We start from the raw sequence: 14,580 nt of genomic DNA on the forward strand, positions 1-14,580 counted from the left end.
AGGCTGGAGCAGTGCTTCCCAGTGCCCCCATCCCTTTCCTGCCTTTCCTGTGGTGGGGGGGACTTCCTTACTTGACTTGGAGAGCTGCTCATCCTGGGAAATGCCGAGGTCATCTGACTCCCCCGACAGCTCCTTGATGAAGTTGGAAGGAAACATCCCAGTCTTGCCATTGAGAACGCCTTCCCACCATCCTTCTTCTACCTGCACAGATGCAAACAGAAGAACAGAGAGGTAGGGATCAGGTTAGACACGGTGGTTCCCAGTTTTCTCTCCCATCCGTATGGTGCAGAGTGCAGAGTCCACACAGGGAGAGCTGAAGGACCCAAAGCTTACAAGTTGACAGGGAGTCTTGGGATTCAGACTCAGGAAGAGGGGCTTAACCTGGGGGCCACAAATGTAAGTGGAAAAGAATTAACACTTTATTTCACAAACCTCAAACTGAAATTTGGCATTTCCCTTGATTAGGAATGTAGGTAACACACAACAGTAATAGGAGGACCTGTGACTCCTCACCAAACAGATCACAGATATGTTCACACCACATCATAGATGCTGTGGGTATCTCAAGATATTGTTGGCTCTCTTTGCTACTTTGAAGTGGGGGTAGTTATCACACCTGCTGGGAGACCTTGTTATTTAATGTATTAATAAGGAGCTACTTACTACTTATAATAAGAAATGACACACAGATTACTGTATCAAAATTTGCTTTTAAAATAGCTTGGTAACTACTTTAATATAAATGGTTCCCTTGGTAATCTTACGTGTTTTATTTTATACATTTAAAACTATTATGTAAAAACTGAGAGTGGCTTCTCCAGACGACCAACACTAACCAGACAGCCAAACAAAGACAGTTAATCCCCGGGCTGAGAACACAATCAGAAGGTAGAAGTCAGACAGAGAAAGACAAATACTGTATGATTTCACTCTGATGTGGAAGATAAACACACACACAGATACAGAGAACAGATTGGTGGTTACCAGAGGGGGGAGGGGTGGGGGAAGGACGAAAAGGGTAAAGGGGCACACGCGTGGCGACGCATGGAAACTAGACTACTGGTGGTGAACATGATGCAGTCTACAAAGAAGCTGAAATATAATGATGTACACCTGAAATTCACATAATGTTATAAACCAAGGTGACCACAATAATTTTTTTAAAATTAAAAGTTTGTTTTAAAATTTTAAAAAAGAAGGCAGGAGGACTCCACGCAGTTTCTGAAGGGCTCTAGATTCCCCTGAGATGAACTGAAATGGGTTGAAGGGAGGTGGGGAGGCAGTCATGTGGGTGCGGGAGTGACCACTGGATCCGGGGGATGGGTGAGAATGGACAAGTATGGATTTGAGACCCTTTGACGTATGAGCTGGTCTTGAGCAACCAATAAGCTGGGATGAGGAGAGAAGGGTAAAAAAGATCATTCCAAAATTTTGTGATGGAGCCAGTAATAGAACATCAGAAGTCAAAATAGCAAGCTGGCTTCTTGGAGGAGAATAACAGGGCATTTCGAGAACAGCAAGCATTAAGTTACCAGTACGGTGTGGCATAAATGAAAGAGACCTAGAACCTTTGGAATTTTTTTTTTACCATGTGAATGTATTACTTACTCAAATCAATAAATACAATTTAAAAGCTAAAATAATTAAAACAAAAAAGAAAAAGAATATTAGAGTCAAAAGCCCAATTTAAATCCTGTCCTGAAACTTATCAGCTGTATGACCTTATTCAAATTTCCTACCAAACCAAACCCCAGTTTTCTGTACAATGGGGATAATTAATACACTCAATCAGTGTTAGAGACAGATGTATTATGATTCTACACAAGGGGCTAGGGACACAGAACTTGTTCTTTTTTTTTCCCCTCAAGAAATTGACAATTTACCAAGGTAGAAAGGGCGTGTGGTTTAAAGAGGTGAGACGGCGGCTGTGACTAAAAACCAGCAATGCACAGTAAACAGATGAGAAAATGTCAGGACTCGGCACAAACCAGACTTGTTACACAAAGTTGAGCTCACTGAGATCTGGGATGCTAAAGGAAGCCTTCAAGAAAAAAGAAATCAAAAGTAAGGTTGACCTTGAAGAGTAGAAATGACAGATGTAAGTAGAGGAAGGTGTGTGTGTGTGTGTGAGACATTCCGGAAAGGGGGAGGCTGATAGACCCCGTGGACAATGAGAATGGTGTTTAGAGCATTTATTAGGGAACTCATGGGATACAGACTTGCAGAGTGGCGATTATATCTCATGATCACAGAATCTTCAGGAAAGAACCCAGACAACAGCATCCAGACAATTGTCCCAATGACTACTCAACACCAAACTGTGGCGTTTAACAGCATTTCAGTGGAAATCATTCCATGTTTCTATGCCAACTCAACTGATACGTATTATTCTTTCAAGGAGCTTCTTACAGGATTAGGATGGTTAGGAAGATTCGCCATGAGCCTGAATATAAATAGTCACAGGATTTGCAGTGTTGAGTCCTTTGTGCTTGTCCTGAATAAGGAACCATAAAATGACCTTCTTTTTCCTGGGAAGCACAAGGCAGGAGGGAAAAACCAAGGACACAGACCACAAATGAGCAGTCCCTGGCATAATCCCCGCCAGTGAAGGGCAGCTGGGCCAATTCCATTTGATTCAGCTTGACAGTATCTAAAACGCTGCCGTTTCCAGTAATAAGCAGTTCCAGCTCAAGATCCCTGAAGGCAGCGCTCCTGATGTGTGGGATCAGCGGGCTGCCTGCTGGGAAAACAGGGGTCTCTTCACCTCGCCACACCCCCAGATGCCTGTATCACTGTCACAGCACAGTGTGAGAGGAGTAGCCAACAGGGAAACGGCAGAGCTCTATCATTAGCCACGCAGTGAGTGGAGGGGCAGTGAATAAAACCACTGCTCATCGCCTGGGGGGCACACTTCCCATTACAGGCGCCATGGTTGGGGTGGGGGTCTGGCCCCAGTACCAATGAGAACTATTCAGTACTATTTCTTCCTAGAGCCTGCTGCTTTGGTTGTGAGATTCAGGCTGGAGATATGAGAAAAATGATCCTCAGCCCCACAATATCCTTCTTCAGCGATATTCTAGTGCAACTTCCTGCACAAAGATGAGGACACTGAAGCCCAGAGTGACTACATTCATTCATTCATTCAAAGAGTAAAACATAGTACCTCACACACTGAATGAATGAATGGCAGGGAAATCATTCGGGGAAATCCTCCACAGGGACCTCTGGAGCCTGATTCCCCCACAACAAGATTTTTCCTTCCCGTGAAGAGCAAAAGGGACCAAAAGGCACTGACCACATTGGCTACTGTTCTTAATTAGGGCCCACCATGTGGAAGTCTGTGTGCCCCTCCCAATCCTCCCAATTCTACTAATATTTAATGAGCACCTATCCTACACTGCCTGAGCACCTTGGGACAGGTTAATTGGTGAATAAAACAAATAAAGACCCTGTCGTTGAGAAGCTTCTGCAACAAAAGAGGAACAGACAGAGCCTGTTTCGAAGTCAAGCTTGCTTACATTTACGTTTCTGTATTTCAAAGAGAGAAAGAAATGCATCCCTTTGCAACAAAGTGGGGATTATGAATGTTACCAAGAGCTTACGATTTCTGCCCCAAGGAAAGTAAAGCAGAGGCCCACCTTCTCTCCCTCTAACACACACTCATCAACAGTCTCCTGCAGGCCTTGGCTCCAGGCTGAGAACAAACCCCCTCTGTGTCTGTCTGTGACCCACCCAGCCAGCTCTGGAGCCCATGGCTGCATCCCAAGAGAGAACCCCACCTTTGACCCAGAACTGGGAGCAGGGTGGCTTATACCTGGGAGCGTTTGAAAAAGACAGACACAGTAAAACCACTTAAACAGTCTGTGTCTGTGTGCCCTGCACTTCCCATGTCTTCATAATCATCAGCATCTAAATGGGTTCGGGGCCAAGGAGACAATTTCTAGCTCTTAGCCCTATTGGCAGTTGGGGAAGCAGCTGACTGAGTGAATTTCAACACCTCTACCTCCGCCCAACTCACAAACATTATCTACATTTGTAAGGCACTGAAAAGGATGCCTGTGATGGTACTGTCTGGGGTACCTAGCTATTCAGAATTCTTCCTGCTTATCATCATCTAAGTTTTACCTGCCAACTGTATTGAGAAGGAGAGCAACAAATTTACCAGGTTTAAAGTCTACTTCGGGGTGCAAACAGCAAGACAGAAAATCCATTTAAGGGTTGTTATAGCTTTTTACATCCAATTAACCTTTTGTCACCCAAACCTCAGTCAGAAGCACGCTGGAGGAGTGGGTGTGAGGGAAGAACAGGGGAGGAAGAGGCACACAGGCAAATGAAGTCAGCTTCATTGTTCCAAGAGCTGTTTTACCATTCTTTCCAGAAAGGAAAATGGACAAGTCAAACTTTAAGGAAAGGTCCACCCCTTAACATTACTAAAATTTTCCTCAAAATTTATTCACATTTTGTAGATTGTATGTTTCCAGGAATTTATCCATTTCTTCCAGGTTGTTCAATTTGTTGGGGTACAATTGTTCATAGTAGTCTCTTCTGATCCTCTGTATTTTTGCAGTATCAGTTGTAAACTTCCCTTTTTCATTTCTGATTTTATTTGAGTCCTCTCTCTCTCTTTTCTTGGCGAGTCTAGCCAAAGATTTATCTATTTAGTTTGTCTTTTCAAAAAACCAGCTCTTAGTTTTATTCACCTTTTCATTTATTTCTGCTCCCATCTTTGTTATTTCCTTCCTTCTACTAACTTTGGGCTATGTTTGTTCTCCTTTTTCTAGTTCTTTGGGGGCATTATGCTAGGTGAAATATGTCAGACAAAGACAAAAACTGTATGATCTCACTTATATGTGGAATCTAAAAGAAAAAATCCAAACTCACAGATACAAAGAACAGATTGGCAGTTGCCAGAGGTAGGGGGTGGGGTGGCCAAATAGGTGAAGGCGGTCAAAAAGTACAAATTTCTGGTATAAGACAAATAAATCCCAGGGATCTAATGTACAGCACGGTGACTACAGTTAACAATACTGTATTGCATATTTGAAAGTCGCTAAAAGAGTAGATCTTAAAAGTTCTCATCACAAGGAAAACAATTTGTTATTGTGTGTAGTAATGGATATTAACTAAAATTGTGGTAATCATTCCACAATACAGTCATGCGTTGCTTAATGGGGGGGATAAGTTCTGAGAAATGCATCATTGGGCTATTTCATCATTGTGTGAACATCATAGAGTGTACTTACACAAACATAGATGGTAGAGGCCTACTACACACCTAGGCTATACGGTACTAATCTTATAGGACTACCATCATATGTGTAGTCCATCAATGGCTGAAACATCGTTATGTGGCACGTGACCGTACACACACGTATCAAATCATTATGTTGTACACCTAAAACAAATACAATGTTACGTCAATTATAGTTCAATAAAAAATTTACTCAGAAATAATTAAATGACAATTTCAATACTGGCCTTTCTCCTACCTGGGAGGGGTAGGGGATGTTTTTTGAAAATGTTTAAAACACTAGACAAGTGTTAACACAGTTTTTTAAAGGTTTTTCTAATTGAGGTATAATTCTTATAAACACACAGACCTTAACAGTATGAGTCAATCAGTTTTCACAAACACGTGCACCCCTGTAACCTGCACCTTTATCAACGTACAAAGCATTTCTATCACTTCAGAAAATCGTGCCCCTTGCCGGTCAATCCACCTCCAGGCAATCACCAATCTGATTTCTATCACCTATGACTGATTTTGCCTTTTCTAGAACTCCACGTAAATGTGCTAAAACTTACTTTTACTTTGGAATATTGCTGAAAAAATACAAATTGTTTCTAGAAAACATCTTTTCTATTAGAGAAATTAGTAAAAAAATATATATATTTTTAAGGGAACCATTTCCTGAAGGTATAAACACCTACATTATTTTCCATTTTAGTTGCTTTAAATAACCATCCCTGTTGATTTTGGGACATGGAAAGCTGGTAGTGCCAAACATAAACAAGTGTTATCTAGGTCCTAAATGCGTGGGCCAATATTTTCCCCCAGTTCTGGTGCAGTTCATTGTCTGATTACCTCTGGCAGGGCCAGAACATTCCATACACCCAGGAAGTTGATTTTTATTCTCTCTCTTCGTTCTTCTGAGAATAAGCCTATTGCCTATTCCACATAAGAGGAGCCCCTCAAAAGAGAAATCTGTAAGGTAATTCAAAGGGAAATGATTTAAGAAAATATATGCAATTTCGATTTAAGATGTAAGCAAACTCTGCCCAATGAGACAGAGCAACAGCCATGATTTTTCTCACAGTAGGATAGGTTTCTGGCTGGGCTTTTGCAGACCTCCTTCCGCAATGCTAGATAGTCCTGTCCTTCAATACAGCTAAAAGCTAGTCTACAGCTTCGCAAATGACTCTATGCTAAGGCCTTACTATCATTTCAACTTGAAAATCAGAGCAAACAGTAAATCAAGCCAGCAAAATAACCTTTCTGATGAACCGAGATCCTGAAGTTTTGTCCTGTCACTATTCCCAGGTGAGAAAATCGTCTACAGGGATGTGTTAATCCTAGAAAACCCATATGTAAGAAACCTTTAAATAGGGTATCCCTTTGAAAGTTCAGTGTAGGCAGCACTATAACTTTTATCTTAACTGCGTTTGATTGCATCTGCCAGCTCCTGCTTCCTGCACCCCACAGCTGCCCTCGAAGGCTCACAGGTCATCCTCGACTTTAGAGCAAGGCTGTGCTAACATTCTGTCCTCCTTCCTCCAGACCAACCCGGCGCCTTACACAGTACAACCTGTGCTTGCTGAATCAATCCAAATACTTCTCACCTGCCACATGCCCCGTTGAAATGTCACCTATTCTAGGAAGCATCTTCTTCCCCCTCACTGAGTACATTTGTTTTTTGTTTTTTTTAAAGATTTTATTTTTTTTCCTTTTTCTCCCCAAAGCCCCCCGGTACATAGTTGTATATTCTTCGTTGTGGGTCCTTCTAGTTGTGGCATGTGGGATGCTGCCTCAGCGTGGCTTGATGAGTGGTGCCATGTCCGCGCCCAGGATTCGAACTGATGAAACACTGAGCTGCCTGCAGCAGAGCACGCGGACTTAACCACTTGGCCACGGGGCCGGCCCCTGAGTACATTTGTTTTTAAATTCCTCTCTCATTTGTCAACACCATCATTTGCTACCCTAATAACATGTTGGGTCATTAGTTACCTTCTTAGCTGTGTATATCTTACCCTCCCTGAATATACCGACCATGTTTCAAGGCGGAGATTCTGTTCAATAAATCTTTGAATCTCTCTAAACACACTTTCACAGAGTAAGTACTCAAATATTTGATAAATCTCATAGCTACGCAAATCTACTAGAAATATATCTAAACTTGCAAATATGTTACTTTTATACGGTTGTAGCTTGTTTTGTATGCTGATGATTCTAATGACCTTTTCTTCTAAACAGGGCTTCTCTCTCCTTAATATAAATGTCTTCTCATCTCTGTGCATTAGGAAATCAGAGACGACTAGCCCGAAGCTATTTGGATAAATAATTGGAGAGCAGCTTGAGCTTTTGGGATCATCAAATTCCAATAAACAAATTTTTATACTAATGTTATCTTTTTTTGATAAGGGATACGAACCCTTCTAAAGCAAGGGGTGCCTTAATGGGTAAGAATTTAGGTATGCTTTGATCATCTATTAATTAATCAGCTTTTTAACAAACTTGACTTCTCATGGGCAAGCATAAAACAAAAGACATCTTTATTCACACGCAAGTCTTCAAAGTTCTTACACTGAAAATGAAATGGGGACGAGCTGCTATTCTGGGTCCCAGACCCAATTCCAATGTGTGGGGAGGAGGTTCCCCCACACCGACAAGCAACGCTGACACCAGCTCAGTGTCCTACAATTTAACTCAATTCAGACACTACCTACCCAGAGATAGTGTCATATCCCACAGGTTAAGGGCTCAGTCCCACAGAACTGCCCCACTTCAGACGCCAGTTGCAAGTCCAGGTTGTTACCTGTGCTGCTGACTGACCAGCCAGCCTGGAGGTTCCCATGATCCCCTCCTTGGGCTTCAGACGCCAGTCGCAAGTCTAGGTTGTCCCCTGTGCTTCTGACTGACTGGCTACAAAGCAGAGGTTCCCACAACCCCCTCCTCGGGTCTGATTAATTTGCTAGAGCGGCTCACAGAACTCAGAGACACATTTTACTTACTAGATTACCAGTTTATTATAAAAGGATATAACTCAGCAACAGCCAGATGGAAAAGATGCAAAGGGAAAGGTGTGGAAAAGGGTGTGGGGCTTCCATGCTCTCTGAGTGTGCCACTCTCTACGTGCTCACCAACCCAGAAGCTCTCCGAACCCTGTCCTTTTGGGTTTTTACGGAAGCTTCATTACATAGGCATGATGGATTACATCATTGGCCCTTGACGACTGAACTCCATCTCTAGCCCCTCTCCCCTCCCCGGAGCTGGGGTTGGAGTGGGACTGAAAGTTCTAACCCTCTAATCACATGGTTGGCTCCACTGGCAACCTGCCCCTATCCTTAGGTGCTTTCCAAAAATCACTTCATTAACACAAAAAAAAGACACCCCTCCTCTTCATTTAGGAAATTCCAAGGGTTTTAGGAGCTCTGTGCCAGAAACAGGACAAAGACCAAATATATATATTTCTTATTATAAATCACAATATCACAACTGTCTCTCCCCACTTACAAAGGTTGTCTGATCAAGTTAAAATTCTGAAGAATTTCAACAGCCTATTTAACTCTAACTGAGAGAACCCAATCTCCTGCTATGGGCACAAGAAGGAAGATGCATAAGTTTCTTGGAAGCGCAAGTTACCATCTTCACAAACTGCAAGGCCAGATTAGGCTTTAAATCTGAAGCTAAAGCCATTGCACTCCAGCCAGCCTGAAAGGGACCACTAAGCAATACCTCAAAAACTAACCATGAAGAACAAATAAAAGCAACAATCTCTGAACATCCCTTGGGTCACCACTGAGAGAGACTGGCTAAGAGCAAGGTCATCCAACACAAGAGGAAAAGTGGCTCCTCTCCCAGGCTCCAGATAACGCAGATAGAAAAACAAGAGGCTTCAACGCACTTTTCAAAAAAACAGGTCAACAAGCCAGTTTTGAAACTCCAGACGCCTTCAAATGCCATTTCTCCTGATAACCTTGTCCATGTGCCAACTCTGTTCTTATAATCAGAACTTCACCTGCATGTATCAATCCTCCCCACTCTGGACAAAAATGACACAAATATGTATCTACAATGATTTCTTTAAAAATATCTATCCAGGAGTTCAGCCTGCTATTTTTCCTTTCGAATTGGCAGCCCAGTTCCTTTTCATTCACAATGGTGAATCTAATCACCGCTCTCCAGCCAAGAGGCAGAAGCATGGTAAGCACTTTCTTGAGCAACTGCCCTTTGCCAACTCCACTCATCCCTGGACTGCCCCGCCTTCTCCATTCCTTCTCTAAGCCATGCTGCACAGGCCCATCCAGGTTGATGTTGACTCCTGCCAGATGAGGATCAGGGCTGTGTCTACCCAAATCTGCTTAAGCCCATTGCTCTTATTGCTAGCCCACGGTTTGGTCAAAGAGCTCAAAAATATATGTGTAAAGAAAAAGAGTTAGTGGTGAGAAGGGATAATGGTAATGATTTGAAGGTTAAAAAACAAACTGCTGCCTAATTAGGTGTGGATAAGACAACTAAAAGAGATTGGGGGTGGCAGACTATAGAACTTTAGAAGAATTATGTATTCCAATTGCTTCACTTATGTTGTTAAATTATCAATCCTCTTTAAAGAAACCAATGGGATTATAGAAGATGCATTATGGATGCAGAGAGGATGGAACCCAAACCAGCAAACCCATATTTAGGGAAAATGCCTTGGCCTTGTGAGGTTGTGTTGACAAATGGCAAATGAATATACATTTTTATATTTTAAGATAAAATTAAATAAGATATATGTATATAATTTTTTAGGATTCTCTAGTTGATTCAACTGTTTCAAATAATCAGTCCATAGCTTCCAAATTCTCCTAACAATTGTCTGGGGTTTTTTTTCGGGGCGGGGGTGGGTGGAAGGTGTGTATTCGTGTGTGTGTGCACAGCTTTGCAATACTGTAGAATCAATCTATTAATCAATCAATAAGAATATAACATATTATATATATATGCATACACAATATGTTATATTTTTAATGACCAACAAATTGTTTGAGTCTATAGTATTACAAAGCTATTACTATGGTCTTACCTCAATCTGTCCCTGTGATTTAATGGTTTTTGTTTATTTGGGACTTTTGTTTATTTTGTTTTTAGTTTTCAGTGGAATTAGAGAATAGTTACCCATTGGCATTTATTACAACATCCATTAGAAGTAAAAGGGGCAGATTTTATATTATACAGTGGCAATGGCCCAATATCTGCAATATTACAAGTAAATTGAAACAATTGGGAAATGAATTTTTGATGATATAATTTTTAAAATATGGATTAAAAGGCCAAACTTTATCTTTTTTTTACATAAATATCATAGGCTACATAATTATTTTTCCTTTTTCCTACTTGAAGCAAGCCCAGAATGAAGCCTAGCGTTGAAATGGCAGTGAGCGGACAGGAGACTGGCGCTGCAGGTGGTGGTGAAGTTCCAGCTCACCTAGGCGAGGAGCCTAACAGCCCTGCAATCACTCCTCTCCTTCAGCAATCCATGCTCGCTCTCCCTACAGCCAACAGGCAGGTGAGAGTGGGCCCTATTTCCCAGAAATTTATTAATAATTTTCCTTATCTTGATTTGCATTTCTTAAAACATTATTACAACATTAAAGGAAAAATCTTCTTCTATGCCAGAACCATTTTCAATTCTTCTTCCCTTCTAGTCTTTGATCGCACACACGGAGACATATTTCACATGACTGCATCCTAGTGTATGCAACTTTGTGTTCTGATCTGTTCATTTATTTTGCAAAAAAATCTTTTCATACTTCCATATTCATTTACTTATTCAGCAAGCATTTACTAAAGTATGTATTAAGTTTCAGGCACTATTCCAGGTACCACGAATATAAAGATAGATAAAAAGCAGATCCCTGCTGTTGAAAAGCTCTCAGGTTAGCAGAATATAACAGATAATTACAATGCACAGCATTGTAACAAATACAGATTTAAAGGCCTCTGTGTTTACCATCTTAATGGCTTCACAATCTTCTATCCAGATAATCTAACTTAATTCTCATAACTATTCCTTTTCTTCATTATTTTTCATTATCACAAGCACTGCCACAATTAACACATTTCACTTTTTTTTTCTGTTAAACATTTTCTGTGGATAAATTCCTAGGCATGAGATTACTGGGTCAAAGGGTGCTAATTCAGATTTTTATAGCTCTTGACGTACCTTGCTAAACGGCTTCATATTAGGATCATAAAGATATACAAAGTCATCACTTCTTCTGAGCATTGCCAACAGTCCTACTATTAAACATTTTCTCAGGATTTTCAAAAGCAGGAACCCATTATTGTCTTAATTTGTATTTATTTAACTAATAGCAGGGCAGAACATTTTCTCAGGGTTAAGATTTTTATTTCCCCTTGTGGGATTTGTGTTTATGACAGATTTATCTATTATTTATCATTGTTATGGTAGCTTCCTAATATATTTTCATATGTTATACATATAATAACTATTCATCAAAACTTATTGCAAATTTTTTTCCTGTTTGTTGTTCTCTGTTTAGCTAAACTCACTTCAAATGATACCAAAATCTTAACTCTTTTTATTAGTCACAATAGTTTGTTTTTTCCTCTGGAATTTCTTCCATGGTTTCAGTCTTAAGAAATTTGTCCTCCTACCATTGGCATAAATGTTCTACTCTGTTGTCCATTCATTTTTCACTCATTCAACTCACAACAAATGTCTCTATGTCTCCCGCTTGGCACCAGGGATAAAAAATGATGAATGAATATTAATACAAAGTACCCCAAACTTGGAAATAGCCAAAAGGGTTACTGCATGTCCTCCCAGCGCCACGCTGGGAACCCCATTAACTGCTCCTCTAGGAACATGTATCTGTTTGACATATTAACTATTTATGAGGTTAGTTTACAACTCTGTTAGTGCGGATGTTAGCTGCTAGAATCCTGAAAGTGACGCAAATGATTCTTATCAGATAGCAATGAAAATAAATTTTGACCAGCAGAGACAAAATAACCTCAAAGGTTACAGTTTTATCGCCCTGTAGGACACTACATAGTTTTACATTGAACTTAGCAATCTTAATCAAGTATTTTCTCTTTCGGTCATATAAATACTTTGCTCTTTCACAATCCTCTTTGAGCCAGCCTTGCCACCTTGCAGATCCCCTCATTAATGAGTTGAATAAAGCCTTGACGTATGTTCACTTTATGTTTGTATGAAAGGCAGGAGACCTGGCTGCTAGCATCAGCCCTGCCACTTCCACTCACATCATATTTCACTTACTCTCCTCCTTGACTTCTAGTGTCTTCTTTCGTAAGTCATGGGTTTCTGTAAGGTCAAATGGTATTCAGGAAATCAAAGCAACTGGAAAATGATCTTTCTATATATGGATACATGTGTTGAACCAGCGTGAGCGATCAGGTTCTAAGTCTGAAGCCCAGGATCCCCCAGGCCTGAGGGAGTGGAGCCTGGGAGCCCTGCCAGTGTCTGGTATGACACTTCACCAGCAGGGCTGCCTTTGAGTAGCCAGGACCAAGCAGGAACAAGGGAATGCGGTGCAGTGGAAAGAACAAGGGTCTCCAGCCAGGTGGACCTGGCTTCAGCCCTCAGCCCTGCCTCTTCTAGGGTCTCTTGAGCCCCTTTCCTCATATACAAAATAAAGTGGTTGTGATGAGTCAATGGGCCAGTGCCTAAAGAACCTTGTCACATCTGTCACATACTAGGCCTGCTATAAATGTCACTTCTTTTCCTTCCCTCTGAATCCACAGTATCCCCCACAATGAATACTGAATCCATCCTCTAGAGATGGATCAGGGTCACTCTGGATACCCAGAGTCTACTAGCAATTGAAGAAGAGGAGAAAAGCTATGGCATTGGGTTGGAATTTCAGAGGTACCTACTATGCTGTGTTAGAATAACAATGGTTTTAAATGGCCCCACATCTGCCCCCAATGGGCTTGGTGGCAGTCCTCCCTGAGAACCTATTTCCTCTGAGAAGAGACTCAACTAGATGATGTTTAAGGTCTCTTTGAGTTCTAACATCCACCACGACAAGGTCAACCATGTGTGGGTTCTGATAGCCCACGTGAGGCCACCATACCTACCCGCCTGGCACACTTACCTCTCCTACCACCTCTATGATGTCGCCAACTTTCAGCTCAAGCTCGTCATCATTCTGGGGCAGGTAGCTGAACGCCACCTGGCACCGGCGCCTCCGTCGCTCGCCTAGATGGGAAAAGAGAAATATTTAGATACAGCCCTTCTCTCAAAATTAGATTTTAAAGAGAGGCTTCCTAGGCATGCAGGCAAATTAAGCTGACTTGTCTCAAATATGCTCTCTGGGACATGGCTAGAGGCACGGCAGCCCTGGTCTCTTATAGAGAGGCAGTAGAAAGCAGAGCAATGCTTCTTGGTCTTTTAAAAGCTGCTGGGTCAGAAAGGCATGAATATGAGAAACCGATCCGTTGGTGCAGAAGGCAAAACACCCCACCCCTGAAGCGCTGGAGCACAGTGTTGCCTTAAACGGTTTTCCATGGATGGGGTTTTGTATTTGCTGCTGTTGATTTTTAATGAAAGCTGATACGATGTGGTAGAGTCAAAAGAATGGTCTGCTTCTAATGCTAGCAAGACAGAGGAAATCTTCCCCAAATGTGAAAAGGAAAAGATAAAGTATCCTGGCCTTTTTCTTACTAATCGTCACCCTTTCAACATGCTGGAATTCAGGTCTGATAAGCAAAGGCTGATTAGATTTCAGCCTGCTCTTGCTGCCATTTCAAACGCCCGGCAGGAGTTCAACAAATCCACTTCTGTCCTCTTTCCTCTGTCCCAGGGGATCCATCAGCAGGATCCCTGGCTGCTTACACAGAACCAACCCAGGCAAATCAAGATAAAAAGCCAGGGCCACACTTCACTTCACCGGAGGACACTCAAGGTTAACAGCATCTCACTTACCCAGTGTAGCCCAACTGGGAGGCCTCGACTTAGAGCTGGTTCAAGTACAGATGCAATTATCCACACCACAGACATGCATTGTGGGGAAAACATGCATGTGGTATGTATGATGGTATGTGTAGGGAGCGGGGGAGACAGACAGACAGAAGCAGCAGAGGCCCAAGCCAGGGAGACATGGATAGGAGAGAGGAACTGAGATCAGCATTGCCCAGAAGTTTGCTGCTCAAGGCTGACCACCTCACATCATTCCTTCCTGCCACCACATGGCCTAGAAAACCAAAGGGATCAACGGCCTCAAGGAAACACATTTAGAAATGCTTACATTATTTTTGGATACTGCCTACAGGGATTCTTTTCCTTTTCTAATCTTTTCCCTGAGAAAGCAAGTTCCTGCAGGAGTGATCAC

At 41.8% G+C, this 14,580-nt stretch overlaps 1 protein-coding gene across 8 annotated transcripts in view; it reads right to left on the reverse strand.

The window, feature by feature from the left end:
* SH3KBP1 (SH3 domain containing kinase binding protein 1) overlaps positions 1-14,580 on the reverse strand; it is a 315,088-nt gene that overhangs the window by 142,192 nt on the left and 158,316 nt on the right. For all 8 annotated transcript variants that reach the window (XM_023633590.2, XM_023633586.2, XM_023633588.2 and 5 more), the window contains 2 exons: positions 13,345-13,448; positions 72-201 (listed from right to left, as the gene is read on the reverse strand). In XM_023633590.2, the coding sequence (XP_023489358.1) occupies positions 72-201; positions 13,345-13,448 (234 nt within the window). The remainder of the gene's footprint in view (positions 1-71; positions 202-13,344; positions 13,449-14,580) is intronic.

The sequence above is a fragment of the Equus caballus genome, chromosome X (genome assembly GCF_041296265.1).
Source record: "Equus caballus isolate H_3958 breed thoroughbred chromosome X, TB-T2T, whole genome shotgun sequence".
Classification (NCBI taxonomy): Eukaryota; Metazoa; Chordata; class Mammalia; order Perissodactyla; family Equidae; genus Equus; species Equus caballus.